Source organism: Coloeus monedula (genome assembly GCF_965178545.1).
Source record: "Coloeus monedula genome assembly, chromosome: 1".
Lineage (NCBI taxonomy): Eukaryota > Metazoa > Chordata > Aves > Passeriformes > Corvidae > Coloeus > Coloeus monedula.
The window spans coordinates 44,569,526-44,595,326 of NC_138781.1; the positions used below are offsets into that span (position 1 = coordinate 44,569,526).

Consider the following 25,801-nt stretch of genomic DNA (forward strand, 5'->3'; position numbering starts at 1 on the left):
TGCCCTGAAATTGGATTTTAAAAGCCCACTGCTAACCCAGATTATTAATAACATCTGTAATGACTAATAATTTAGGCAGCACCAGTTTTCCAGTGCAATAAAATATTTCATTGTAGGCAGTTCATGAACTATCAGATTTAGAAATCTGAAAACCAAGGTGCTGGTTTCCTCCATTTTAATTCCAACTTTACAGTTGCCAAGGGAAGAGTTGGAAAGCCTGGCCTTCAGACACCTGGAGTCAGCCACCTGCAGGACCGGGGCAGGTTTGGCTTTCCAGAGCTGGCTCAGGGTCTTGTTGTTTGACTCAAAACACACAAGAAATTATGAGCAAGATTGTGAGTGCTTGCCAGGATGTCCCATGACTAGCTGGGTTGTATCAGCTTGGTGGGACAACATAGTCTCTGGGGTCTCAGTGTAATGGGATGTGATTATTCTGTTTTCTGGAGTGAAAGAAAACCAAACATTTCCCAGCCTTTGCTGCCTGAGGAAACATAAAAGGGTAGCAGCCAACAATACTGAGTATTAATTCTGTTATTTACAGCTAAGAGATATACTGAGGACAAGGCTAGATGAGCTGCCTGAGCCAGTCTCACACAGAGCTTACTCCAGCCAAAAAAGACAGTGCTGCTCTCTCCTGCTTTCTCCTAGGTGTAGGCACCTGATCCTGCCCCTCTCCTTCTGCCTGGGCCTAATTTGTTGCCTTCCTGAGACACTTTCAGATTGTTAAAGTGGCCAAAAAATACTCACTTTACTCTTTGGTACTTTCTGTCCACCCAGTGAGCTGAATCAGCGCCCCACAGAGTCAGATGAGCATGAGACCTGGAAAGGATGAGGCTGCAGGAATGTAAACCTGGAGAGGGGACCATACTAATCTTTTCAGCAGCTGCAAGTTATTGGATTGGGTCAGCATATTTTTTAGATTCCCACCTCTGGGACCATCAGTTCTGCTATTGCCAGCGTGGTTAAAACCACGAGTGAGAACAAAGCTTAAGGCTAAAAGATGAGCAATCAAAGAGAAATCAAAGCAGAATGTGCATATACATTTCTGTGTAAGATGGAGAGGAGGAACTGGGACATAGCAAGCACGTGGTCAGAAGCAGCAGTATTTGATGATTTGATGAACTATGCTTTGTCTATCCATCAATAGAACTAGAGGATCAAATAAATTCTTCCAAGAATTATGTTTTAGGCCAATATCCAGAAAGAAAGATGAGCAGGATAGAAAGCATCCAAATAGAAAATAAGAAGTGTAAAACCATACAGCACAAGCATGGGAAGCATAGCCACTGGGTAAACTGGTCTGTGTGTACAGAGTGCCATATATGAGGTAAATAATAACAGTAACAATAATAATAATAATGGTAATGGTAATAATAATAATAACAATAATGGTAATAATAATGTGAGAAGTCTGATAGCAGGACTTCTAATCTACTACTCATTAAATAGCGATGTTAACACTTTTTTCTTTTCATATGTGCCATAACGGTATGTGTTCATGTGACTCTGCCTATTCTGGTTCTTGTATTCATAAGCTGCATTTTTTTAAAACGTCAAATGCTATTTTGAAAGTTATCTGTATCAATTCTAATGCAGCTGAGTGTTTAAATGATTCGAGTATTTAAGTCCTGCTTTCAAGACCAGATTCCTGCGGCTGGCCTTCTTTGGGGCTCTCCTTTTAAAATCTGGAGATCCTCGGATGTATTTGGAAGTTGAAATGAATGGGATTTTTTGGGGGTGATCTGGCTTTAGTGCCTAGGAAATTGCTTTCATCCCGACTGTTCAAACCGTGCTGCACACCGGAGGGACACTTTATTACAGTGTGCGTGTGCGGTGCGCGGTGAGAGGCGCACGGGCTGTCCGAAGGGGACTGTCGCCACCTCCCGGGCACAAGCGCGGCAGCGGGACAGGACAGACCCGCGCTGGCATATGCTCCTCTCTTCTCGGAGCCTTCCACGGGAGCCTGTCGCCGAGAGAAGGACGAAGAGCACAGATATTTGGGTTTCATTTCATCTTCAAAGGGGAAAGAAGTTTTCCGGGAGAGACGTTCACAGCTGTTGCGAGCACGGATTGAGAAAAAACATTGTCGGGCTCCTGCCTTGGGATGCTGAAAGGCTATCCTCAGTCCCATGCTGTAGCACGAGCCTGAAGAGCCGTGCCTCAGGAGCTCTCCTGCTTAAATAAGAGCTGGGGTTTAGCCTCCCACCCTTACAGTACATACTTCTTTGCAGATGCATAGATTTCTTGAGTCCCACTGAAATCCCAGAAACTGCTAGCCAGAAGAGTAATGCTTTGAGTAGGAGTGCACAAGCCACATCTGCTGTATGAACCTGGGGAAATCATTTTGCCTTTTGGCAGCTCAGTTTCATGGTATAAATAATGAGGCTAATGTTGCTAATGCCATGGGAAGGCTGCAAAAATGAAGGGTTCTGTATCATTCCCTTCCCAGAATACCACAATCATATATAACAGTGATGTCATTATTTTCTGCATGTCACAGTTTGAGTTGGTTTTGCAGTGTCCTTCAGGCAGCCTTGAACACTTTTGTGCACGTGCTGTTGTCCATGCATAGATGCCTCTCTGCAATGCAGAACAAGACACAACATGAGCTCATTTTAAAACCCACTGTTCCAGTCCTTGGGCTCCTGGTCCTTACATCACTGTAATTACAGAATGACGCAATAAAACGTGGAAGAACAGGAACTTGCAAATCAGATGCACAGAAGTCAATTCATCCAGTCAGTTCTGCTGACACTTGAGAACACGAGAGGAAGGCTGAGCCTCTGAACACAGGCATCAGCAGAACTCAAAGAATATGTGAAGAATTGCCTTGGACTTAACCTCACTTAGCTCGCATTGCATGCACTGGAAAGCTTTCCAAAATTACCTCGCTCACTTTCTCCATCACAAAACCTATGTTTGCTTCCCGGTCTGAAGCGAGAGTCATCCCAAGCCCTGAGTCCAATCCCCAGGTGTGAACTCAGGCTGAGCTGGCTACAGCCTCCTGTCTCCAGATGTAAGCAGTTTAGTCAGTAACCAAACTCATCGTGATACCTGTATCACAGCTAAGTATTTGCTGCTACATATAGGAAACCAGGGAAATTGAAAGAAATATGGAAAAAGCCCTATTTTGGTCATTGAGGGAAGGGTTCTGTAGAAACTTACTTTGTGTTGTGGTCTGCAGGCACAGGGAGAAGTAAATGAAGATCCTTCACCCTGAATATTGCATGACTTTTAAGTGCTTACAATTTCAGGTCTGTTAGCACCGTGTTTCCCTGTTTTGCGTGGGAGCTGGAAAGTGGGGGAAGGGAATATGCGGCATGTAAGATTGGTAAAATATTTTAGTGAGTTGAAGGGAAAGACTGTCAGAAAACTGTAGGAAATTGTAATGATCTTATTACACGGCATTAATGAAGCTGGTATTGAATGTGGTGTATAATCCTAATGGGTTTTGTTTAAAAAAAAAAACCCCATAAGATTAGAAAAGAGCCATGGAACGATTCAGGAGTGGAGAAATGCACCGTAATTCCACTTGTGCCATGATGTAGCACAAAAAGAGGCTGAGGCCTGCATACATAGGGGACATTTCTGACAGCATAGTGGAAATTTCTAATAAAAAAGGCAAAAGAACATGGAGGAAGTGACAGTTGAAGGTGAAGGTATTTACACAAGGGGAATGTAAACGTGTTCCCACAATGGAAATTAAACATTGAAACAAACTTTGTGGGAATGGGGTGGATATCCAGTCACTCTGTATCCTTAAATAAAGCTGAGTATTTTCGTATGAGATGTGCTGTACCTTAAATACAGATTATGTTAAAGGTAACAGGTGAAAGTCTCCTGGTGTGCAGGTGCTGTGTGGGTGACAGTAGGTGTTGGACATGTTCCCACCAGCCTAGAAACCTGTAAACCTGTGATAATCTTGTTTCTCCCATTTGTGGGGTGTATTATGTCCTGTTTCATGGGTGGGGGGGTAGATAATGAAGATGTAACTTGCCTTATGGCCAAAGAATGTCCAGTGTCAGCTAGAGCTCATCATCAGCTCAGCCACTGAACATGTGAAAGGATATGGGTTAGAATTCTTCCAAAATCTCTGAACCTCCAGAGACTGCTCATATTTCCTAACTTGTGTCACAGTCTCTGTACAAGGGACTTCAGGCTGACACAGGGACAACATTGACATGTCCTTCTCATGGCACTCGCTATTGGCTTGAACATGGAGCAGGCAAAGGGAAGTTAGTTTTCTGACTCCCAGAAAGCAAGCAGAGGATGGCTTGAAAACCAGGGAAGAGTTAACCACATAATATACCAGGAAAGATAAGCAGGGTATTGCAGCTACTATTCCTCTCTCTTCAGCTCTGTTGTTGTCATTACTGACATTTGTGTCTTCCAAACCATCTCTGCCCTCTGTGTATTTCATCCACTTGATATGTCCTCCCGGGACATCATGGTTGTCTGTCTGGGAGAGTTTTTCTGTAACACATGTAATTCTTAATATGGGAACAAAAGGATATCTAGGAATATTGGTAAAGCTGTACCCTGGTCCTAGTGTTGTTCTGGAACTGAGAAGTCCTATGCTGGCTGAATTAATTTCACTAAAATATGCCCCAAATGTGGCATGTTTTTAGGTTATGTGGCATTTAATGCCATAGTTTAGTGGTGGATCTGGCATTGTTATGTTAATGGTTGGACTCAACATTCTTAAAGGTCTTTTCCAGCCTAAATGCTTCTATGATTTCTGGGAAAAGGGCTGCTAATAGAAGATGAAGAGGGAATAGCCCCATTCCAGCTCTGCTGTCTTCACTCACCCTCTTAAATGAGGTCTCTTGTGCTTTGAATTGGGGCAACTTAGGTAGACATTCTTCTGCTAAAATACATATTTGAGGAAGCTCAGGAACCCATTTTCCATGCTCTTCTATCCATTTTCTTGTGTGTGCACCACAGTTGGAGGCCAAGAGTGTAATTAAGGGAGGGAGTATTACTGCTGTATATATCTGTACATGGCAAGGCCATTTCCTGCTGGAAGAAGCTGAGATCTCTCTCAGCTCAGTGTAACTGGTTTTCCAGCCCCTAAACCCCAAATCTGATACTTCTATGTCAGCAGCCACAATATTTTATAAGCTGTAAAACCTCAGGCTTTCAAAAAATTATTTGCAGAAAGTTGACTTTGCTGGGGCTCTCGTGTCCTCAGGCACCTTCAGAATTGCTCTGTGCCTTAGGGATGGATCACTTGTTGCTGGAGTACTGAGAAGCTCCAAGGGCTGTTGACTCTCACCAGCAGTGGTGAGGACTAAGTGCAAGTCCTGCATCACTTTCTAATCTTCCCAAGCCTGCAGGCTGGCCTGGGAAGGACACAGAGAGGGCAGCAGCCATAGTAGGGGTAAAAGGAACCCTTCAGGAGGACAATCATTTCCCCAGGCAGGGAGAGCAGTTCTGGTGGCCCACAGGGTGCAGTAGCAGGACTCAGGCTGTCAGGCAGCAGATGAAGTTGTTAGTGACAGAGCTGCCTGAACTCAAACACTTTTTTTTTTTCTTAGTAGATTATTCTTTTTTTTTTAAATAGAGGTCTAGCCTTGCACTTTTGTGTTGCTATTTTGTGTGGCAGATGGGATAAGAAGTTAGACCCATGGCACATAGGTAACTGCAATATTTGTCAAAACATGCACAGCAGCCATGACCTCTCTGCAGTTTTTTCTTTCCTCTGAGTTCTAATACATAATTTTACCTGTAGCTGAGGAAATAATATATTTTTCTGCTTCATGAATAATTTCTCTCCTCTCTTCTACCATGAGGGATTCAGAAATGATAGAGGGAATTTACAGCAGAGCATTCCCTATTTCACAGGTAGAAATCAAAGCAAGTTCATGTGCAGCTACCTGTCTGTATAAATCAGGCAGATTACAAACACAACTGGTCAATTAATTCCACAGGTGTAAGAGAAACAGACACAGCTTACACATTACAGCCCTGAGCAACCCCTTGCACATGCCCCAGCTTCTGCCTGAGCGAGGGCCATTGGGAGAAGTAAGTCTGTTGCTGTGGGTTTGCCTGTCTCTCGTAAAGTTGCTAAGATTACCCATCTGAATTGCAACAGAGGTGAATAAACTGAAAGCAATTCCAGAAAATAACACTCAGCCAGCTTTGTCTTGGGCTGCCTGCTGGGAGAGAATTGCCTTGGTATTTCTGTGGCCCGGGGGTGCCTGTGGCCCTGAGACCAGACACACAGTTACATCAGGAGTTTCACTTGCTGGTTGCTTCATCTTGCCTAACTGCTCTACTTTAAGTTCAAATATTTCAAATTGTGAAAGCTTCAATGTGCTCCCCAGGTGAGAAAAAAAGCCATGCTCAGACATTACCCAATGCCCAGGCAAGTGAGGGGAACAGGTTACCCTTATCAGTAGATCCCACATCCTGATGGAGCTGATGGAGACAGGCAGGAGAACCCCAACTCTGGGGTTAACACTGTCCTGGAAGGCAAGTGCAGCAGGGGATCTCCACGCCACCTTACCCCTGTCTCATCCTACTCAGGAACCCATCTGTTCGTCTGGCTGGTTGCTGATGTGTTGGAACATGGTCCCAAACCAAAATCCAAGTTACAAATGGCGGGCAACAAAGGCAGGTTCAGTGGCACTTCAGGACAGAAGCTTTTGGTATTGAAGGCATGCAGCTGCAGGCATTTATGAATTTGCTGTTTGAGCCAGGACAGGTATCTCTCACTGCCCACTTGCTGATGTGCTCATCACTGCAGCCTCTAAACACACCAGACACAGAAAAGATCCCCACAGAAGCATCTTTCTCCGTCTCTGAGGAATGCCCTGTCTCCTAGAGGGTCTGTAAATCCCTGCTTAGGTATTAAAACACCATCAGTTACAACAACAAAGCTTTTCATTAATCAGGCAGCCACATCTTCAAGATTATGCACTCACATGAAAAAGAAAGTAAAAACTGCATATTCTGCCAAGCCCAAAGCTTCGTCTGCGTAGCCCAGATTCTGACATAATTCTGTAGGGTTTGTTAGCAGAGAGTGAGGACTGACTGAGATTGAAGCGTATGAACACAGGTCACCAGCCCTCTCCTTAAGTAACATAAAGTACAAATCCATTGTACTGATGAGTCCTTATTGAAAGGAAATAACCAAATTTTTTGACATGTTTCTATTGACAGCAGTTCTGCTGACAGTCTGCTGCATGAGAAGGAAGAAGAAGACATCTAACCCAGAGAACAACCTGAGCTATTGGAATAATGCTATTACCATGGACTACTTCAACAGGCATGCTGTAGAGTTACCAAGAGAGATCCAGTCACTGGAGACTTCAGAGGTACCTCGCTTGCAGAACTGGTGTCTGAAAACTGTAACTGAAGCCATGCTGGGAGGAGGGGAGGGGAAGTCCTATTAATAAAGCCTTGAAATCCCTACACATGTTCAGGGAAACAGCTTTTTGAGAAGGACTGACTCCTACACATATATTAGATGGGATAAATATGTCAGCAAAACTGGATTGCCATCTTATTCCCAGCCACTGCAGATCTGATCCATACTGCTGCGTGGTGACGGGTGTTAACCACCTCTAGGTGAATTTGTCCCTGGGTTTCTCTTCCTTGTGAGCGTTCAGCCAATGTCAAGCCATGCCATGGTGGCTTAAGAAGACCCCTTTGGGCTGGCTCATTGCTGACAGTCAGTTTACTGTGCGTGTGCCACACAGCATCAAAGAAGGAGGATGGTGGGAGTTAATAAAGCAAAGAAATTTTGTGCATTTATGTCTCAGGAGCTGCCTGTAACTTCTCAAATACCAGTTCAGGGAGTGAGTGTTCCCAGTACAAAAGTAATCAGAACATCAGTATGTGGGGGTGTGTGGTGGTGGTGGTGTACACTCATCAGCCCCTTCCTAAGAGATCTGACTGGTTCAGTGGGATTATTCACACATGGGCAGGTGATCCTACTGAAAGAAATGTATTCCCTGGCCTCAGAGACAGAGAATAATTCAGCTTAGTTCAAAAGTATTTAAAACCTAGAAACAGTGGAGAGTTTGAGTTTATGCTGAAGTGATTTTCAGATCAGCTAGCTGACTAGCTCATGTGATTAAAAAAAAAAGAGAGGGTTAGAAAGGAACCTCTGAGATGTGATTAGACAAACAGTAACAGTTACTTCATTAACCCCACTTCGCTGGCAATCATGTTGCTCCATCTAAGGCAGGACCTGGTCTAGCTTGCCCAGAATCAAATGTCAGGCCTAGTCACATACAGGATGGTCTTCAAAAGGTGGGTCATTTAAACCTGATCAGAATATGACTGAACTGGGGCATACTCAGGTGGCTTGGACCCATATATGTATCTTTCTGACCTGAAAAAGAAGCTGAAAATGCATCTTTGAGGAGTCAAGCACAGCTGAGAGACAGGAAACACTTGTAATGAGTCAATAAAGTGGAAAAAACCCCAAGAAATGTGAAAGCTCCAAGTCTGCAAAGGGACTTGGTGCATCTGACTTGTGGGTCACCAGGCTGAGAAAGAATCAGCCAACCCTCAGAGGAACTCTTCACTCACAGCTCCTGCCTGACAAAGGGCAAAACCACCTCACCAAACCTGGCTCTCCAGAGTCACAGCCCACAACATTCAGGCACCTTTGGGGGATTGGGAGGAGTGCCCTGTGTGCTTGTGGAGGGTGAAGGGTGTGAAGTGCTCAATCTGCTGCTCTGTTTTTCCCCTAGGACCACCTGTCCGAGCCGCGCTCCCCGGCCAACGGCGACTACCGCGACAGCGGGATGGTCCTGGTGAACCCCTTCTGTCAGGAAACGCTCTTTGTGGGACACGAGCAAGTCTCCGAAATATGACCCCGCAGCTGCCCCTGTACTGCAGTTTCATCTCTACTGTCTCCAAATTATAAATAAATATATATATATTATAAATATAACCTTTGTGTAACCCTGAATTACAAGAAATGTTTTCAGCTTTTCTTTTGTCCCTCAGAATTGTCAGCCCCTTTTTTATAAGTGTGGTAAAACTTTACAGAACAAACTGTGGCTTTATAAAATAAAGGTATTTCTAAGCAAAACACCTGTCAGGTGGACTGTTTGCTTCACTCTCATTTACAAACTGCTGCTAAATATACATGGTCTGGAAAAATACTGAGTAAGGCTGCTTTTGGTGCAGGCAGCATGTGGTGGGTACAGCATCCTGCATCCTACGTGCTATCACTCCGCTGAGCATAAGCATTCCTGCTCAGTGACTGTTCCTTCTCCTACTTCAGCATGACTTCAGTCGCTCCTTTCCTTTAGGCTGCCAAGCTGGAGTGCAAACCAGACAGGGCCAGCTCAGTTGCCAGAAGCAGTCTGTACAGCCCCTGTGCCAGCCTTGTATCCTTTGTGTGAGTCCAGTGCTGCCTGAGCACAGACTGAGATGAGCCCTTTACTGTCCCCCTTCAGTCTTTGCTCCAAAACTCATTTATACAAGCAAGAACAAGAATGGACCTTTTTTCCTGTGTAAGTGTTTTAACCACACTACACACTGGACTCAGAGTTGCTACACCTCAGTCCAATAAGCCTAGAATTATTTCCTGAAGATCACAGAGCCTCAAAGGAAGCATACAGAGTGCTCTTTTCAAAGGAAGAGAAAATTCCTTTGAATTTATCAGAAATTTTGAGATCTGGTGACTAGGGACTGCCACCAAGTGAATGCTGTGGCTTTGACCACATTTCCACTTCCCCACTGTTTTTTTTATGTGCTTAGACTGCTGGTGTCACTGAATTGAGTTTCCTCATACCCTCTTCTTCTCTCTGAGACTTTCCTTCCCCCCTTAGGAAGGAAAACACAGTGTTTCAGAGCAAAATGGCAATTCTGTCCTACCCTGTTAAGTACTAGGTTGCAGACTCTAATAGTGTTAAGGGAATAGTAAGGGTGAACAAAGCTTAAAGGATGGATTAAAAATAGGTTGCTACAAGACGAGACTAGTATGGAACATGGAATGACCTTGCCCAAATCGATGGTCTCTCTTTGAGTAACCCAGAACTGTTACTGTGGGACCAATTTTCAGTTTTGTTTCTCAAATAGCTTTCTGATATCATTCAGCAAGTGAAATGGCCTCTGTCATTTGAAGTCTCACCCTCCTTCTCCCCACCTCTGGCCACCAGTCCTGCTAGACTATTTTCTGCTTTCACTGCTCACTTCATCAGGAGCAGGCTGTGAGGGGCAGTTTACCCCCTGCTCCAGCTGGCTGCTCCCTGCCACTGGCTGTTCAGGTTTAATGCTTGCTCGGATGACAGGGAAGTTTGAGCAGGACAGGGTTAGTGTAGCATCATTAACCATATGCCTTGTTCAAGGTGAGCCATGGCTGCTATCACATCTGGTCCAGCTGTTCCCAGCCACTGACAGTGTCCCAGTGGCTGCTGTTAGTCAGAGCAATGTGACAGCTTTACTGAATGATGGATGCTGTCAGACCCAGACTTGGCTCAGTGGGCCACAGAGGCATCGTTGCTCCTCCTTTCTCCTCATCCCACACATGCACTTCTATGCCTAGGCACAAACCAGAATGTGGACTATGGGCTTCCAGAAACTGGAAGATTGTAATGTTACAGGGACTCTCCTGGATATTTGTTTCTCTGCTCAGCATCAGAGTGTAATGCAGGGCTTTCTCATGAGGTGACCAGGGCAGGCAGGATGACAAGGCTGTGTATGAACATGGACAGGCACTTTGGGTATATATCTTTTCACTGTGGGATAAAAATTATGCAATATGATATCTGGGATCCTCATGATCAATTACTAATCAGCCTCCTGGAAACGACTGTTTGATAGGAGAGTAAAAATTTCCACAATACCACAGGGAACTTAATTTTTATTTGAAGAGGTAGGTGGAAAGAGGGAACAAGGTTACAGAAAACTAAATTCAGTTCTTTGAAAAAAAAGTCCCTATTATATTACATTTGTTTTCTGTACCTGTATTACTTTTGCAAGGTAGATTCTCTAATTTGACACAGAGCAACTACACTGAAAACTCTGTGTAAGAAGTACTGGAGGATTCTTCTCATTTAACCAGCACAGTTTGTTTGATAATCTCAAGGCAGAATACCTAAACTAGCCAGAAGTATTTGCAAGGCCTGAGAGATGCTGCACTGTTCCCAGTCTTCACACAACCTGGAGATGGTGACCTGAGTGTAGGCAGCCTTGCAGTTCTCAAAAAAAACTAGTGAAACAAACTCCAGCCATCAACCCGGCCAGCCAGGATTAGGCACCAGTGGAAGACAGGGATTTCTGATTGTATCCTGTCTCGACAAAGACACCACTGCCCCTGCACAGACCTACACTGCATTAGGGCAATGCCCAACATCAGCACATTACAATCGTGCCTACAAAGATGCGCACACAGTAATCCTACACTTGGAACGGCACCCTGGCTGTGAAGTATCCCTGGGTGTAGGTAGAAAAAGCTAGACCTGACACTGTATTGTGAAGGATCACACTGAACCAGGAACACATCCTACTCATTATTACCTACGAACCACCCACCTGATCACTAGCAGTTAAAGAACATTGACATGAGAAGAAGAGCAGGGGAAATCTTTCTCTTCCCCTGCAATAAGTCTCTAGGACTCTTTTGCCCTTTTCTTTCAGTTCACAGTTGCCTCACTTTGTCACCACGTCATGCAGGCAAAAAGTGAAACAGGCCCTTGTTGAACAGAGAAAGTGCAATTGATTATGTGAAGTTAAGCTGACTGAGCAGGGGTGGACATGAGGCTGCTTGTCCCTATAAAATCTGCTAGGTTTATGTCAACGTGCCTTGGTTGGGTGGTGAAGCCAAAGCGCAGAGAAACCCAGAAGCTGCAGCAGACCCAAGGGAGCATTCAATGCTCTGCAGTGGCAAAAAGCTGGCTCGGCTCTGCTCAGTTGTGGCCCAGTTGACTCCACAGAGGTTCGGGTTTTGCTAAGCTTAAAAAATGTCTTGCTGAAGTAGACTATGCCTGCAACAAGCACTGGCATGAGAAGCAGATGCATTTGTAATATATATCTGGATACCTGTGGCTATAAGAGTAGGAAATCATCTGGGTGTCAGCGTAGAAAACACTGCTGGTATTTTAACACGTACATTGTACTGAATCCCCGTCCCGCTGTCCCCGTAAACACCATTGTGCTTTTCATCTGCCACATTTGCAGCAGCAGCAGCAGGGAGATTTCTCCTGAAATGGGATTGCTGACCCAGCAGCCGCCCGGACAATGTGACGGGTGCTCCCAGGCAGCACAAAGCCCCCCTTCCAGAAAGCCGTCGCACAAAGCCGAAATCCCGCGCGAGCCCAACCTGCTGGGCTCGGCACATCCCTGCCGCCAGTGCGGGGCGAGGCGGCCGGGCTGAGCGGCGGTGCTCGGCAGGCTGGAGCGACAACATGCCCTTGCCGAGGCGCCGGTCGTCCTTCCTGGGGCAGCAGCCCTCTTCCTCCACGGCGGAGAGCTCGGGGCCGCCCGGCCGCCGGGTGAGCGTCGGAGGTGGAGGGAGCCTGTCGAGACCACCCGGCGTCTACGTGGGCACCGTTCCCACCGGCGGCGTGAGCAGCCTGGGCACCCGAGTGTCCCGTAGAGCCCTGGGCATCAGCAGCGTCTTCCTCCAGGGTCTCCGCAGCTCCGCCGCCGCCGTGCCCCTGGCCCCGGGGCTGGATAAGGGCAGGGGTCTCTCCTACGAAAGCCTGAATGGCTGCTTGGTGGAGTACATCGAGAAGGTGCGAGCTCTCGAGCAGGTCAACCAGGAGCTGGAGGAGCACATCCGAGTCTACCTGGACAAGAAGGCGGCCAGCGTGGGCAGCTGGGGAGCGCTGCGGGAGAACTGGGAGGCGATTTACCATCAGGTGAGCGCTGGAGCGGTGCCGGCAGCCGGGGGAGCGGGAGGGAGCTGCACGGGTCATTAGCAACTCCGGGCTGCTCATGAATGCCGTCTGATTTCAAAGCGCGGTGCCCTAGACAGAGGGTTTAAAATCTATCTTCATGATAATTAGCATTATCATTTCACAGTGTGTTGTGGAAAATGCCTATTAAGCAGGAGAATTGCCTCAGGCATCGTGCGCATGGGAGCGATTGAAGTGCACCCCAAGGCGCCGAAGTCTGAGCTGGTTAGAACGGGTCGGGGTTTTTTCTTTTTTTCTTTCTTTTTTTTTTTTTTTTAATTTTGAAAGTCTGTGGTTATTACACTGAGTATCAAAATTATTAAAAGAAACCTGCTAGGACTGAATTAGGTTATCCCTCAACATAATATCATTACAAGCACGTTGCGGGGTTTTTTTTAATCAGCAATTCAGATTTTTACTTTAATCCCTTATTTGCTTAATAACATTTCCGGAAGCTCTATTTATTTAAAAATAATGATTACATGGCTACAAATGAGTGACTCCCTTCCTTCCCTTTGTCATCACCCCACCATCCCTTTCTCCCATATTTTCCATACGGCACAGATTTTTATTGTGGGGGTCTGAAATGGTGTCTGCATTGACCTCATGGACAAGACAGAATTCCTTTTGCTGACCAGTTATACCAGTAAGGCCTTGCAGACTGATGTCCTGCTTACAGCAGACACAGAGCTCTGTCTGCTGAAGTCTTGGTGCACCACATGAGTCCTGGCTTCCCAGCTCCCAGCCAGTGGGAGCAGACAGGACTCCGGAGTCCGGCATCTCGCACAGCTCTTCCCAACAGTGCTAGCGCAGGCACAAAAAATGCCATCAGTGGGTCTTCAGAAAGCCTGAAAGCCACCTTTAAGTTGTCTGGGACAATTGTGTGCTTTAACTTGGGCTGGCCAGGTTTACTTTGCATTTTTTAGGGCAGGTCTTCTCCCAGAATGCTACAAGCATTGCCTGAACTCTGAATGTGTTGGCATAAGCTGTTGTACAGATATCATGTCAGCAGAAACACCCAGTTAAGAACCAGCTTTTAAAGTTGCTACCTTCTAGTATTAGCAAATGATGTTATTGCTTCCTGAAGGGAGCAACTGCTGAAGGAAAGGGGTGCTCTGAACCTGGGGTACAAAAAGCCATCGCCTCGAAGCTATTATCCCACTGGGACAGATGGGGATTTTGGTGGGGGACAGAGTTAATCCTTTGCAGCTGCCATCCCATGTTCTCCAGACCAGTGTCCCATTTTGTAGTTGTAGATTTCACCTGTAAATCCTACCAGGACTTATGGTTAAGACCAAAAATGTGGGACCCTAGATACTTTAGAAAGGACTGTTTGATTTTGCTTTATATAAATCCCCAACAATAACAGTGCAGATGAATCTGCTCATGTAATAATTTTTCATCCAAATTACTTTCCTTTTGACCTTTCTTTGTAGTCATCCTTGCCTCTACCTTTCTTTTTCATGAGTAAATAAGAGAATCTCATAATGAAATCTAGACTGAATATTGGGCTCTTCCTATATGAAAATCAGAAAAATAAAGCTGTTTTGTAATAGCATTTGTGAGTATCATAGAAAAGAAGAGAAAAAGATTAGCATCATCCGTATCCATTTAACTATCAAAACACATCAGAGAACACATAAAATTTTCTGAATTGCTTCAATTAAATCAATAAAAGGGGCATCACTTAGTGGGTTTTGTCTTTTTGTCTTTGGGATATGATCCAAGCTGTTATGTGCGATTCTGATTAATAGATTTCTTTGCTTTTTTTACTAAACATTTAACCAAAAATGAAAGTAGGACCTCATCCAGCCCAAGCACCATTCAACTAATTTGTCCTAGAGCTAATTGGTAAAATTATGCTAGCATCAACATCAAAACCATTATTTATTAAAATAATGTCAAAGTCAGTTGCTACAGAAACAGCTGAAATCACACAAAGTCAGAACCCTCCTGCCACAACACATCCCAAACAGAAAAGTAGAAGGCATTCAGGAACAAGGTGTAGCAGAAATGAGAGACACCTGGCAGATACATTCCTAAATGTCATTTTTGTAAATACATTCAGATTTTCTGCAGATGTCCACATCCACCTTGATTTCTTTATGAGTGACACACCCCATTTTCAGCTTCTTGTAAAATCTAAGCACTCATTTCAATTCCTGGCCAGGCCCACGGGTTCAGCCAGGAGAGATGCCCGTGAGCCGTAAAACCCCTCGGTGCCATTCGCATAAAGCAGCTATGAAGGTTTTGGGCAGAAAACCACTCAAGCAGGTACCTGGTTTAGCCCAAGCACTCATAATAGAAACAGTTTTTGAACAAGAGGCAGCAAAGAGAAATACACAATGGGGAGGGGGTCTAGGCAGGAGCCTCTTCCTCTTGCCCTGGTAGTGAGAAGACAAGGATGTGGTGACGTAGGACTCTCCTGGTCCCAAAATCAGAAATGAGACAGGCCCATCTCTACAGTGGCACAGGCGAGACCTCAGCAGACCTGAAGTCCCATTTCCCTCCTGCCCTTCCTGGGATGTGCTCCAGCATTTCAAATTTTGTGTAGTTGCATTCCCAGCAAAAACAACTTGGTGCCAGCATATCCCCCAAACACAGAGCTAAGGGAAAAAATGTGTCAGTGGGTGACTCAGAGGGTGTGTGTGAGTGCAGGGTCCCTCAGGAAAAACCACTCGTGTTTCCTGGCAATTGTCAGAGCTGTGGCTGCAGCAGGGGATCACTGGTGGGAGCTGAATGATGGAAAGCCACTATCCAGCTCCCAGTGTTAATTATCTGTCTGGGCAGCTGGCTTCTAGCAGAGCAGGTGGACACACACTAATTGGGACAGGCGCAAAGCGAAAGGATTTTTGCAGGAAAAGAGGGAAATGAGAAATCCTTGCCAAGAGGAATTCACATGACAGAATTGCAATTTCATGACAGAAATATTAATTTTACCCTGCACATACTCTTCTTCTCCAGGCTTCATCCTGGTCTTCTTGTGGAAAATTCTACCTCTAATCAAATGTGTCTCTTCTGCAGAATAGGAGACTCTTTGCAATGGGAATTCCTTCCCAGGGAACAGGGCAGCACCTGGGAGAAGTGGATGCTTGAAACAATCTCAGTGAGTGAGAGAAGAGGGTAGCTCAACCTCCATGACTGTTTAATTAGGGCTGCGTGGGAGACACAGAGATTTATTTTGTCTATGAGATGGCAGGCACATAGTGCAGTTCAGATCACAGGAGAAAACACAAAAGTGGAAGAAGGAATCAACATCCTGGACCAATTTTATCACTGCGTGACTGATCATAACATCCTGTGTGTGGTTGGGAGCATTTGAAAGAACTCCAGAGTATTTCTGTAGAGCTACTTCTATTTGCACATGGACTTTCTATCAGCATTTAATCAGTGTGATTATTAAGCCTGGAGAATACACAGGTCTAACAGCCCAAGGCATTGCCACATTTGGACTCACACCCTGCAGGGCCAGGAGAGCTGCTGAGTGTTACTTGTGACCCACTCTGGCACAACACAGTGCATAATCAGTGTCTGCAAATGGGTGAAATAGCACTCTGCTACTCATCTAAGGTACAACAAACTCCCACAAAATGGCACAAAGCTTGATCCACTGCCCTACAGAGGATGGCAGTGAATTAGTTTTAATTATGTTCTCTCAGCCACCTCCAACATAAATTTGGGCTGCCTTCACAGGCAGCTGTGAGGGGGTGTGAGGTTTTCTCCTTGTACTTGGGCAACAGTTTTACAGATCATTTCTTTGAGAGGTATCTCCTGCTTTGAGAACCAGGCATTCTCTGATGCAGTCCTGTGTACTTACAAAATATTTGATGTATACATGAAGTCAAAATTCCCTGGATGCAGCAAGAATCAGCAAAGGAGCCATCAATCTTCTCAACTTCTCTCCAGGTATTACCTTTCCTGAGGTGATATAACAAATGTTGCTCTTGCTGCCTTCCAAGTTTCCTCCTTCAGGCTCTGAGAAAGGGTTCAACATGGAAAGCATGACCAGGACCATTATGAGTTTACTGCTTGGCAGTGCAGGTTGCAGGCTTTTAGCCTGAGTTTAGCTGGGAATTAAGATGTGTTGGAGGCAATGGTCTGGTACCAACTATTTCCTTGCATGTGTGGAAGAAAAGACTAGATCGGCATCTTCTGATCTTTCTCCATGGAAACATTTGCTTTAACTGAACTTAAAAGCCAGAGAAGTTTCCATTACATGAATAATTAAGCCATGAGATTCATTATTACAGGCCACACCTGAGGCCATGAATTTAGTAGCAGTCAGAAAGGATTTAGACACGTGTAAGAAAAGCAAAACTATACAAAGCCTACAGATGAAGCACAGCAAAGAATTTGAAAGGCACAGTAAATCTTGCCATGCCAAACTTGGCCAAATTTCTGTTAAAAATCAAAAGTTGCTAGTCACCAGGGATAAGGAATAAATTCTCCCTGTAAGTGTCTGTATCACATCACACTTTATCAAGTCTGGCATCTGCCCACTCCCTTGAAGCAGCTGTTTTATCCTTGATGCCAGTTGTAGCCCAGCAAATGGGCCAGCATATTGATGCAGGTTTTGATGAGACTTTTCTTCCAAAAAATTAACATTGCATTTTCATGTCTGTAAAATCACAATGAAATCAAAGAAAATTGTTGCTGCTTTGTACTTAAGATGTTTAATACCATGGATATTCACTGTTAATTCAAGAGCTGAAAAAAATTGTGATCAAAAGGTGTATGTGCATCACAGATCTGAGTGCTGAAAGAAAATGTGTGACTGGAAGGAGTTATTATTAGTAATAATATTTGCATTTTTTTTAACACTTCCCGTTTTGTCTCTTTGAATGCCACATGAGCATCAGGGACTTAAGCCTCCCAGAAGCACATTGAGGCAGGGCAGCACTGCCTTCTGCCTTACAAGCAGAGGAGGCAATGTCTAAGTGCTTGCAGCATTGCAAGGTCTCTCGTTTCCAATGGACTCAAAGGGTGTTTCTTAAACTGCTGCATCAAGTGTTTTAGTACATGTGTCTCACTAATGCTGTGTGTTTGCAGCCAGATGTTGATGAACAGGAGAATTAAATCAAACAAAAGAGCCACTAGATGGAAGACTCACATCTCTTCTTCTGGAGCCTAGGAAAGGGCTTTCAGAGCTCATGCAAATCAGAGGGAATTTCTCAGGAAACACGGTTTGTACCATGTTAGACAGTAGTTAGAAATTACTGTCTAATTACCCTTCAAGTTCACTGTAGATTTAAAGGGTACACCGGTGATTTCCAGGAGGGCTGAAAAGTTGGTGCCTGCTGGTTTCCACTGCAACACTCATCCCTGAAGTCTTCAAAACATGTGTTTGGGGGTTTTTTTTATACCATTTTTACTTACGTGGCAGAGTTCAGGGGCTTGTGCAGCTTTGGAAAGCCCAGGACTTTCTCACTGAGCCCTTGGCTGTTGGTCTACAAAGAGGAGAATCGGGGTATTGACTGAATTCTCAGGAGTATGATAAAGACATGTACTGTGGGGCAGGTAAAAGTTACCTCAAATGCCTCAATAAATCCACAAAATCACTAATGAAAAACACTTTCAAAAACCAGTCTGTCTCCATATAGATGCAGAAATCTAGGCAGCAGAAATTCACCAGCTATTGCCTGCTTCTGCTTTTGTTGCAGCCCAAAAGCCATTTCACGCTGGATTCAGCCTCTAAACTCAGCCATTAACATGCCTCTGAGTGACACTGGGCAGCTCACAGGATTTAATGTTACTTTTGCTCGCAGGATGTTCCCAATTCCCTCAAAGACATTAATTTGCATCAGGCTTTAGGTAAGATGTTGTAACTGCGTGGGATCCCTGCCAGAGGCAAACGGGTTTGTTTCAACGGAGCAGGGCAAATCACAGGGCAGCATTTCTGCTCCTTGATTGAGTCAAGAAAAAATGAAAGCTTCTTTGAAGATCCACACATGTATGAGTTGGCAGGAAGACAAAATGACTTCTGTAGGAACGAAGAAAAGAAAAAATAAAGGTAGAAAAATAAAGCAACCAAGATTTCAGAGCTTGTGTCAAAGAAGTCCCTCTACTTCTGGGCTGACTAAATGCCAATTCTCCGTCCTTCAGGAGAAATTCAGGTGTTCTGGTGCAAGGGAACCTGAGGACAGAAGAGTAGAATGTCCCCAAAGTCCCAGCTCTGCTCAGCTGCTATAAAATTCCACAGACGGACAACACAGGGTTTGGGGAGTTAGGATAGTGCTGGTAAAGTGGGGCTGCAAAAAATCAGGGAGAAGGAAATGAGGGGTTGAACAATGAAGAGCAGCCAGTTCTGTGTGCAAGTGACCACACAGAATTCTTCTGTACACAGCAGGGCTGGCTGGTGTGTGGTGAGGGGCCATCTCTTTGCCCACACCCTGTGGCTTTCGTGACATCTCTGACTCCTGTGCTTTTGCTGCACTCCCCAGTTTTCCCATGCTGAAACTGGGACTTTTTTCTTTTTTTTTTTTTCCAAGTGGCAGTATTTACAGGATCTCTCTTCTCTGTCCAGATGCTATTTTCATGAAACGTGTTAGAACTGGATGTCTCTGTGATGGCCTATCCCTTATCATATTGGTTGGAACTGGACAAGAAATCCCACAGTTATTAAAGTAAAATAGGTTCCCCATGCAATGGTGTGAAACAAGCTCCAGCCTCAGGCTTCCAGCCACAGCCACCTTCCCTGTTTTTTCCTAACAGTAGGTGAGAATTAAGAAAACCACTTTCTTAACTCTTGTTCCTTGTCAGATTGAAAAGATGTAGAGTGCTTTTAACTTCATGATCCACTATGGACATAATGGATAGTGAAGGAACCGGTTCTTTCTCCACATTTCTTCTTACCAGTTGCCTTCAGGTATTACACATTTGTTGGTCCAAACATTTGTAAGACATTTGGAGCAGTAAGCCACTCTTCATGAAGGTAAATGTTAATGACCACCTTGAAATGCTTCAGCCTTGCATGTCCACCTCCACCCCATCACCAAGCAGCCTCAGAGCAGGTGGGAACACAGGGCAACAATCCCACTTGAGATCCACTTGAGATAACTTGTCTGGATGCAGCCTTGATGTTTCTGCATTGCATGGTGTGTTTCACCTTGGAGGAGCAGAATGCTTTGGGTGATTTGCAATCTTACTTAGTTATGGACTTTATTATCTAAGGAAAGATTTTTCTGCTTCAGGAACTCTTCTGGCCAAAAGAAGAAAATCTGACCTTATTCATGTGGTGATTTAGTTTTAACTGCAAATCTTCATGGGTGTCTCCTGAAAAAGACCAAAGAAATGTTCAGTTTAGCTTTTCCAGAGTGACAGCATGGATCACGGGATGTCAGGAGCTTCCAGACAGTTACTTGCAGAGGTGATCACTCTAAGCTTGGTACTGAATTCTGCATGGTTTTGGTCACCTCCAAGCTCAGAACATGTGTGACTCCAGAGCAGGCAGTGGTCTTTTTTCCCTTTTTATCATTTTATTTAACCTTCCTGAATCACAACAAGCTGCTAAGTCACAAACCTTTCAGGTTTACTTGCCCCTCCAAGTGCCTCTTGGATGTTAGAGACACACCCCAGAGCCATAGCAATGATACCACAGTCTGATTTGCACGATCTTTCCAATCAGTGTAATAATCTTTGAAGGCTTCTCAGGTCTCATATCTATCGCAAGAGCCTAGAGGATCCCATAAGAGAAGGAAAACGACGCTCTGGGAGCTGAGGAGGGCTCGCAGGCGGCATGAGCAACAAGTATTCCGTGGCTCCCTGAGGAGGACGACCCTGAAGAGGACTGCTGATATGGGAAGTAGAATAGGAACTGCATAAGTGCTGCTTAAATTTTATCTAGAAAGCATAAGTGGGACTTAAACAATGAAAATACCTTGTGCACAGCAATGAATTTTGCCCCTTGCAAACAGCTGGTGATCAGAATAAATGTGTTTCTACAAGAAGATGAGTACTTAGGAGGAATAAGCAGTTTGATGACAAATTACAGCCTATTTGCAGAGAATTTGTGAACTTATATGTACAAAACTAATTGATTAAATTATTTGGAATGAGTCACTTGAACAGCCCTAGGATAAAGAATTATTTTCAGAATCAAAGCTGTACATCTGCTTAAGATACATGTGCTGAAGCTCTTCACTGCTTGAGCTCTGTTGTGTCTTTCTTCTAGGTGGGTGAGGCAGTCCTTGAAAATGCTCGTCTTATGCTGCACACCGAGAATATTCAAGCCTGTGCTGAAGATTTTAAAGACAGGTAGTCCTGTGGTGGCACCTAGCTGGCCACTTTCTTTAAACTTTGCCTTGGTGAACACTTCTTTTTTAGGGGTGTAATGTTAGGGAGTAGAACGGGCTTGTTTTTTAAGTTGCATGTTCATATTTAACAGCCTGATTTGGGAGAAAAATAATGATGGTGCAAACATTATTTTGGAAGATTTTGAAGATTCATAGTAACAAAAATGTGTACAAGAAAAATTACCTAGGCTATTCTTAACAGAGACATTTGTCTTAACACAGACATTAGTATCGCACTGAGAGGTCAGTATTCATTCAAAATTGGGTTGTCATTTTATAAAGGCAAACTTCCATTGGCTTTTTAGTTGTAATTTTCAGTACCACACAAGTGTTTTTGGAAGTAACAATCATTCTGCTACAGCAGCTGAAAAAGCAAAACCTGCACCACTACAAACATCATTAGACAAGAAAACAGAAATGGGCTGTGCTGATTTTCCTTTTCTTTACTGAGAAGAATAAGTAGTAAAAGAAGATTTTAAATACTGGCAAACTACTTTTTTATTGTCTTTCTGCTTGAAAAGCATGATATTCATGTGTATGAGTGCAGAAAGCTCTTTAGATTTTACTCAGGAGACATGATCCTTGTAGCTTTTTTTACTCATAATGGTTTCATTCATTTACAAATAGCTTTTTGCAAGCTCTGACATAAAAACTGTACTTCAAACTAATTGATTTTTATCTCCCATGGTTTTTATCATCCCTTAAACTTCTGTTTCTCTCTCTGTGGCATTAGTTTATTTAATCATAAAACCAAAATGTGTTCATCATTCTTAAGTTTGCCTTTTATTTCAGAAAGGTACAACTCTGAGATACTCATTTGGCCTTACATCCAGCAAGTTATACTCATATTTTAAGTAGTTTTTAAAAAATACTCTATAGAAGTGTCAGCAGACTTGGACAAGCAGTTTACATAACAAAAAACAATGTTGAGTCCATCTACTGCATAGTGAAAGCTCCTGGGATCAGCTGCCACTCTCCCAAGCTTTAAACTCCCAGCAATGAAGGTGGCTATCAAGGAGCAGTGTTTATGAAGTGGGTTCCCAACTAACCTGCCAGCCCTGTCTGACCTTCCTGGCCACCAGGTCCCCAGGTTGGACAGGTTTGGCACAAATGTCTCCCACCCAAGGAGATTCACAATGCAATCCACATTTTCAATGGAAAGCCCAAACCAAAAAGTTACAAACAAGAGCAATGCAGCAAGCAGTGCTGTGGAATAGAAACTGCTTGCCAAAATTTCCCTACTGTTACAGCCATGGTTTGGAAATGAGCCATTTGTTCTAACAGCAATTCTAATTGACAAACCAACCACTCAAATTTCCTCTTTATTTTGATACTGCTGGGATTTGGTCTTAGGGATGAGCCAGGACCCTGGAACACAGACCAGACTTCCATCAGCGTGTCCGTTAGTAAAAGCAATGCTTGATGTGCGTGTGTTTAACCATTGCTCTGAAAGGTTTTTGTGTAGACAAGTGAGTAGGTATTCTCATTTTGCAGCCAACTGAGAAAAAGCCACCCATAGTGATACTGTATGTAAATATCAGATCTAGCAAGGGACAATGAGCCTCTCCATGCTTTTTCTGGAATCCTATGAGGTTGATAACCACCATAGCACATGCTGCTAACTTGGCCTGTTTTCTTACACTCTGAATTAATGACAGGGCACTTCAGGCAGTTAACTTCAAGTATGAAGAGACAAGGTGAGAGCAAAGAATACTGTCTGTGTTTCTGTGCCTCTGTCTGGGACACATTAACTCACCAGCAGAAATAGTGTCATTCAAAAAAAAAAGGTTTTAATTGCTGAGCTGTGCTATGTTGAAGTTTGGCTTCTTTTTTTTCTCTGCAGGTATGAAAATGAGCAGCCATTCAGAAAGGCAGTCGAAGATGAAATTAATTCCCTATATAAAGTGATTGATGATGCTAATTTAACTAAAATGGATCTGGAGAGTCAGATAGAAAGCATGAAGGAAGAACTAACTTTGCTGTCAAAGAATCATGAAGAAGTAAGTCCAGACTCGGGACACTGCAAAGCCAGTGTGTGCCTGTTTCATCTGGTTGGTATCATACATCTAGTGCAAAGCAAACATTAAAAACTCCACCTGCCATGACTGGGTGGGGGGATTTTCCTGAAACCTACTCCTATTTCTTTCTTCTCTTATAACTCAAAGGACTAACCCCTGAGGCATTATCAAATTACTCACATTTAGGTGTTAACCCTTTCTCATTTGAAAAATGTGACATGGGAGGGACACCATCGCTTTGTTTCTTGTCAGATACCACGTGGTGGTCAAGGGGCTGCACAGTCATGTATGTGGGCATCTCAGCAGTGAGGTCTGATGGAAGGAGAAAGTTCATGTGCAGGGAACCAGCTCTGGTCCTGCTGCACTAATGTTGAGCATCAGCCAGGTTCTTAGGAATATTCCCTGCTTGGCTTAGCAAAGTGCTCGGTTCCCAAACCTGAGTCTCTGTTGAGAAGCACACCATGAAGCAAGTCACAGGGACAGTGGTATGAAGGAGTGGCTCTAAAGAATCACCGTCAAAGGTGTTGGCAAAAGCAGGTTTAATATGAGTTGTGAAAGTGCAATTTAACTTTATTGGCAAGGTTCATTTTATTACTTACTATATAATGAAGCTCACTAAGGAAAATTGGATTAGAATCAATCTAGAATGGTTTACATGGAAATCAGGGATGCAGAGGGTAAAGGTGCTAAAGGATAAAGGTTCAAAAGGGTTAGGGGAGACCTTCCCATTGATCATGAGGTTCAGAGCAGACCTCCTGGCTTTCTAAACTCCTGATGGAGATTAGGTGCAGCTGAGTCCAAACTTTACCTCAGACTTGATTTATAGCTAAAGGATTTATCCACACCTGATCACTGACTAATTTAACATTTACAAAATGATCCAGTAGGATTTCCTATAAGCACAGCAGTAACTTAACTATAGATCTGGGATAGCACTATTCATACTATACTTGCTATAGGATATTTAAACCAATTCACACTCACACACAGCCATGAAGAAGCATGTACAAAGGTGCCTGTTAAAAAATTCCCTCAAGTTCAGTGCAATACTCAAGTCAGATGCTTCTGCATCTCTCAACAGGTGAGGGCTGAGCCTTGAGGAGTAGTGGGGATATCCCAGGCCCCACCATCATCTTTTGGCAACAGTCCTCCGAGTATCGCAAACTTGAGAGCTTGCGAGCGGATGTCCCAGTCAGAGGGAGATTGCTGCTCACAGCCCACTGCAGTCCAGGAAATCTCAAAGGACATCATTCAGGACTACTGTTTATAGAGTCACAAAATGATTGGTTCCAGTCATCTGTCAGTCTCCATCCTGGCTGTAATCCAAGATGGTAATTACTGGAGTTTTCCTCAGAAGCCTGGTAACAAAAATATTGTTCCACTAGGGCTATGATTCAGGCAAATAATATTTCAAGGTTATGCTAGGATAGCTGACTATCTCATCCCCTTCCTTTGTTAGGCAACAGAAGCTCCTAGGAGCAGACAGTGTTTCTGATAAGCTCAAGGGAAGCTTAATTAGCCAGGAGCCATTGATTGATTAAGGCTGAGGTCTATAAAGAATTCCTGAAATCACAGAGAGGCCCGATGGGGTGGGGAGGATGCACCACCACAGACAAACAGCCAGAAGAGAAGCCCGTACTACCCAATTTTGCAATACTTTCCTACTTACTCACTGCATTCACCAACACCATTTGCATGAAGGTGGTTTACTGCCTTCAGCAGGGATTTCAGGATTGAACACAAATCAGCATCTTTATTCATGGGGACTTGAATATGGAGCTGTTACTAATCTCTCATAAGGGACAGCAAGCAACTGTGCTGGTGCCTCAAAAGTAAGATTAGAGCTTGAATTTTGATAGCTCACAAAAGCAAGGCATTATCCTACCTTACATTTCTTACCAGTTGTTCCTCCAACCACAAGATTTCAGCAACACTGGTTTGCCAAGATGGGGTTGCATCACCAGCTCCCTACTTGCATCAGTCTAATTCCAAGGCTGGCATTTTGCAGAAAATAACCAGTGGCTTCAACACCAGTGCATGACAGGAGAAAGATGGAAGTTGTTTTAGATAAGAGGGTGAAGAGAAAAATGATAGACATAAACAAGATCCCCTTTAAACCTCCAAGTATTGCAGTGACTGCTGTGAAACCAGAAAAGCTGGTGCTGATGCTGTTCTCTGTACATAGCTATGGCATAATGAGAACACCACCTGTCCCTCTTGATCCTCATGTAGCCAGCAAGGAGCCCTTGCAGGGTGGAGAGATGCTCTTTTCTTTACCTGTCAGGAGTACCTGAGCATTCACAGAACCACTTCAGCACAGGCCTGGTTTTCCCATGGCAGCAGCACCAGGGGAAGCTGCTTAAGAGAAGTCACAGAAAAAAGGCTAGAAGCAACTATTGCTGAGCTCTGGCACAATAAAGTCCCAAGGAGTTCCTGAACTAATTCAAACCTTTCTTTCCACTGGTGCTCCCACTAGCAAATCCATACCAAGTCCTTTTGAAGCTTTTGTGAACTTGGAGTGGGGCACATTTTGAGGTTTGCATTCTTGCAGGTTCATAATTCACATAATTTCCATCCATTTTTTCCAGTATTGTCACTGGCAGGGGCCATTGCTTACCAATACAATTCC

At 44.1% G+C, this 25,801-nt stretch overlaps 2 protein-coding genes across 3 annotated transcripts in view; both read left to right on the forward strand.

Moving 5' to 3' along the window:
- TMEM108 (transmembrane protein 108) overlaps positions 1 to 8,966 on the forward strand; it is a 165,525-nt gene extending 156,559 nt beyond the window's left edge. For both annotated transcript variants that reach the window (XM_082296209.1, XM_082296210.1), the window contains exons 5-6: positions 7,165 to 7,319; positions 8,706 to 8,966. In XM_082296209.1, coding sequence (XP_082152335.1) covers positions 7,165 to 7,319; positions 8,706 to 8,828 — 278 coding nt within the window. In that variant the 3' untranslated portion in view covers positions 8,829 to 8,966. The remainder of the gene's footprint in view (positions 1 to 7,164; positions 7,320 to 8,705) is intronic.
- A 3,405-nt stretch (positions 8,967 to 12,371) lies between these two features.
- Positions 12,372 to 25,801, forward strand: part of BFSP2 (beaded filament structural protein 2) — a gene marked incomplete at both ends in the record, with an annotated part of 28,338 nt that continues 14,908 nt past the window's right edge. Inside the window, 3 exons of the mRNA XM_082303265.1 lie at positions 12,372 to 12,827; positions 21,034 to 21,116; positions 22,998 to 23,154. Coding sequence (XP_082159391.1) covers positions 12,372 to 12,827; positions 21,034 to 21,116; positions 22,998 to 23,154 — 696 coding nt within the window. The remainder of the gene's footprint in view (positions 12,828 to 21,033; positions 21,117 to 22,997; positions 23,155 to 25,801) is intronic.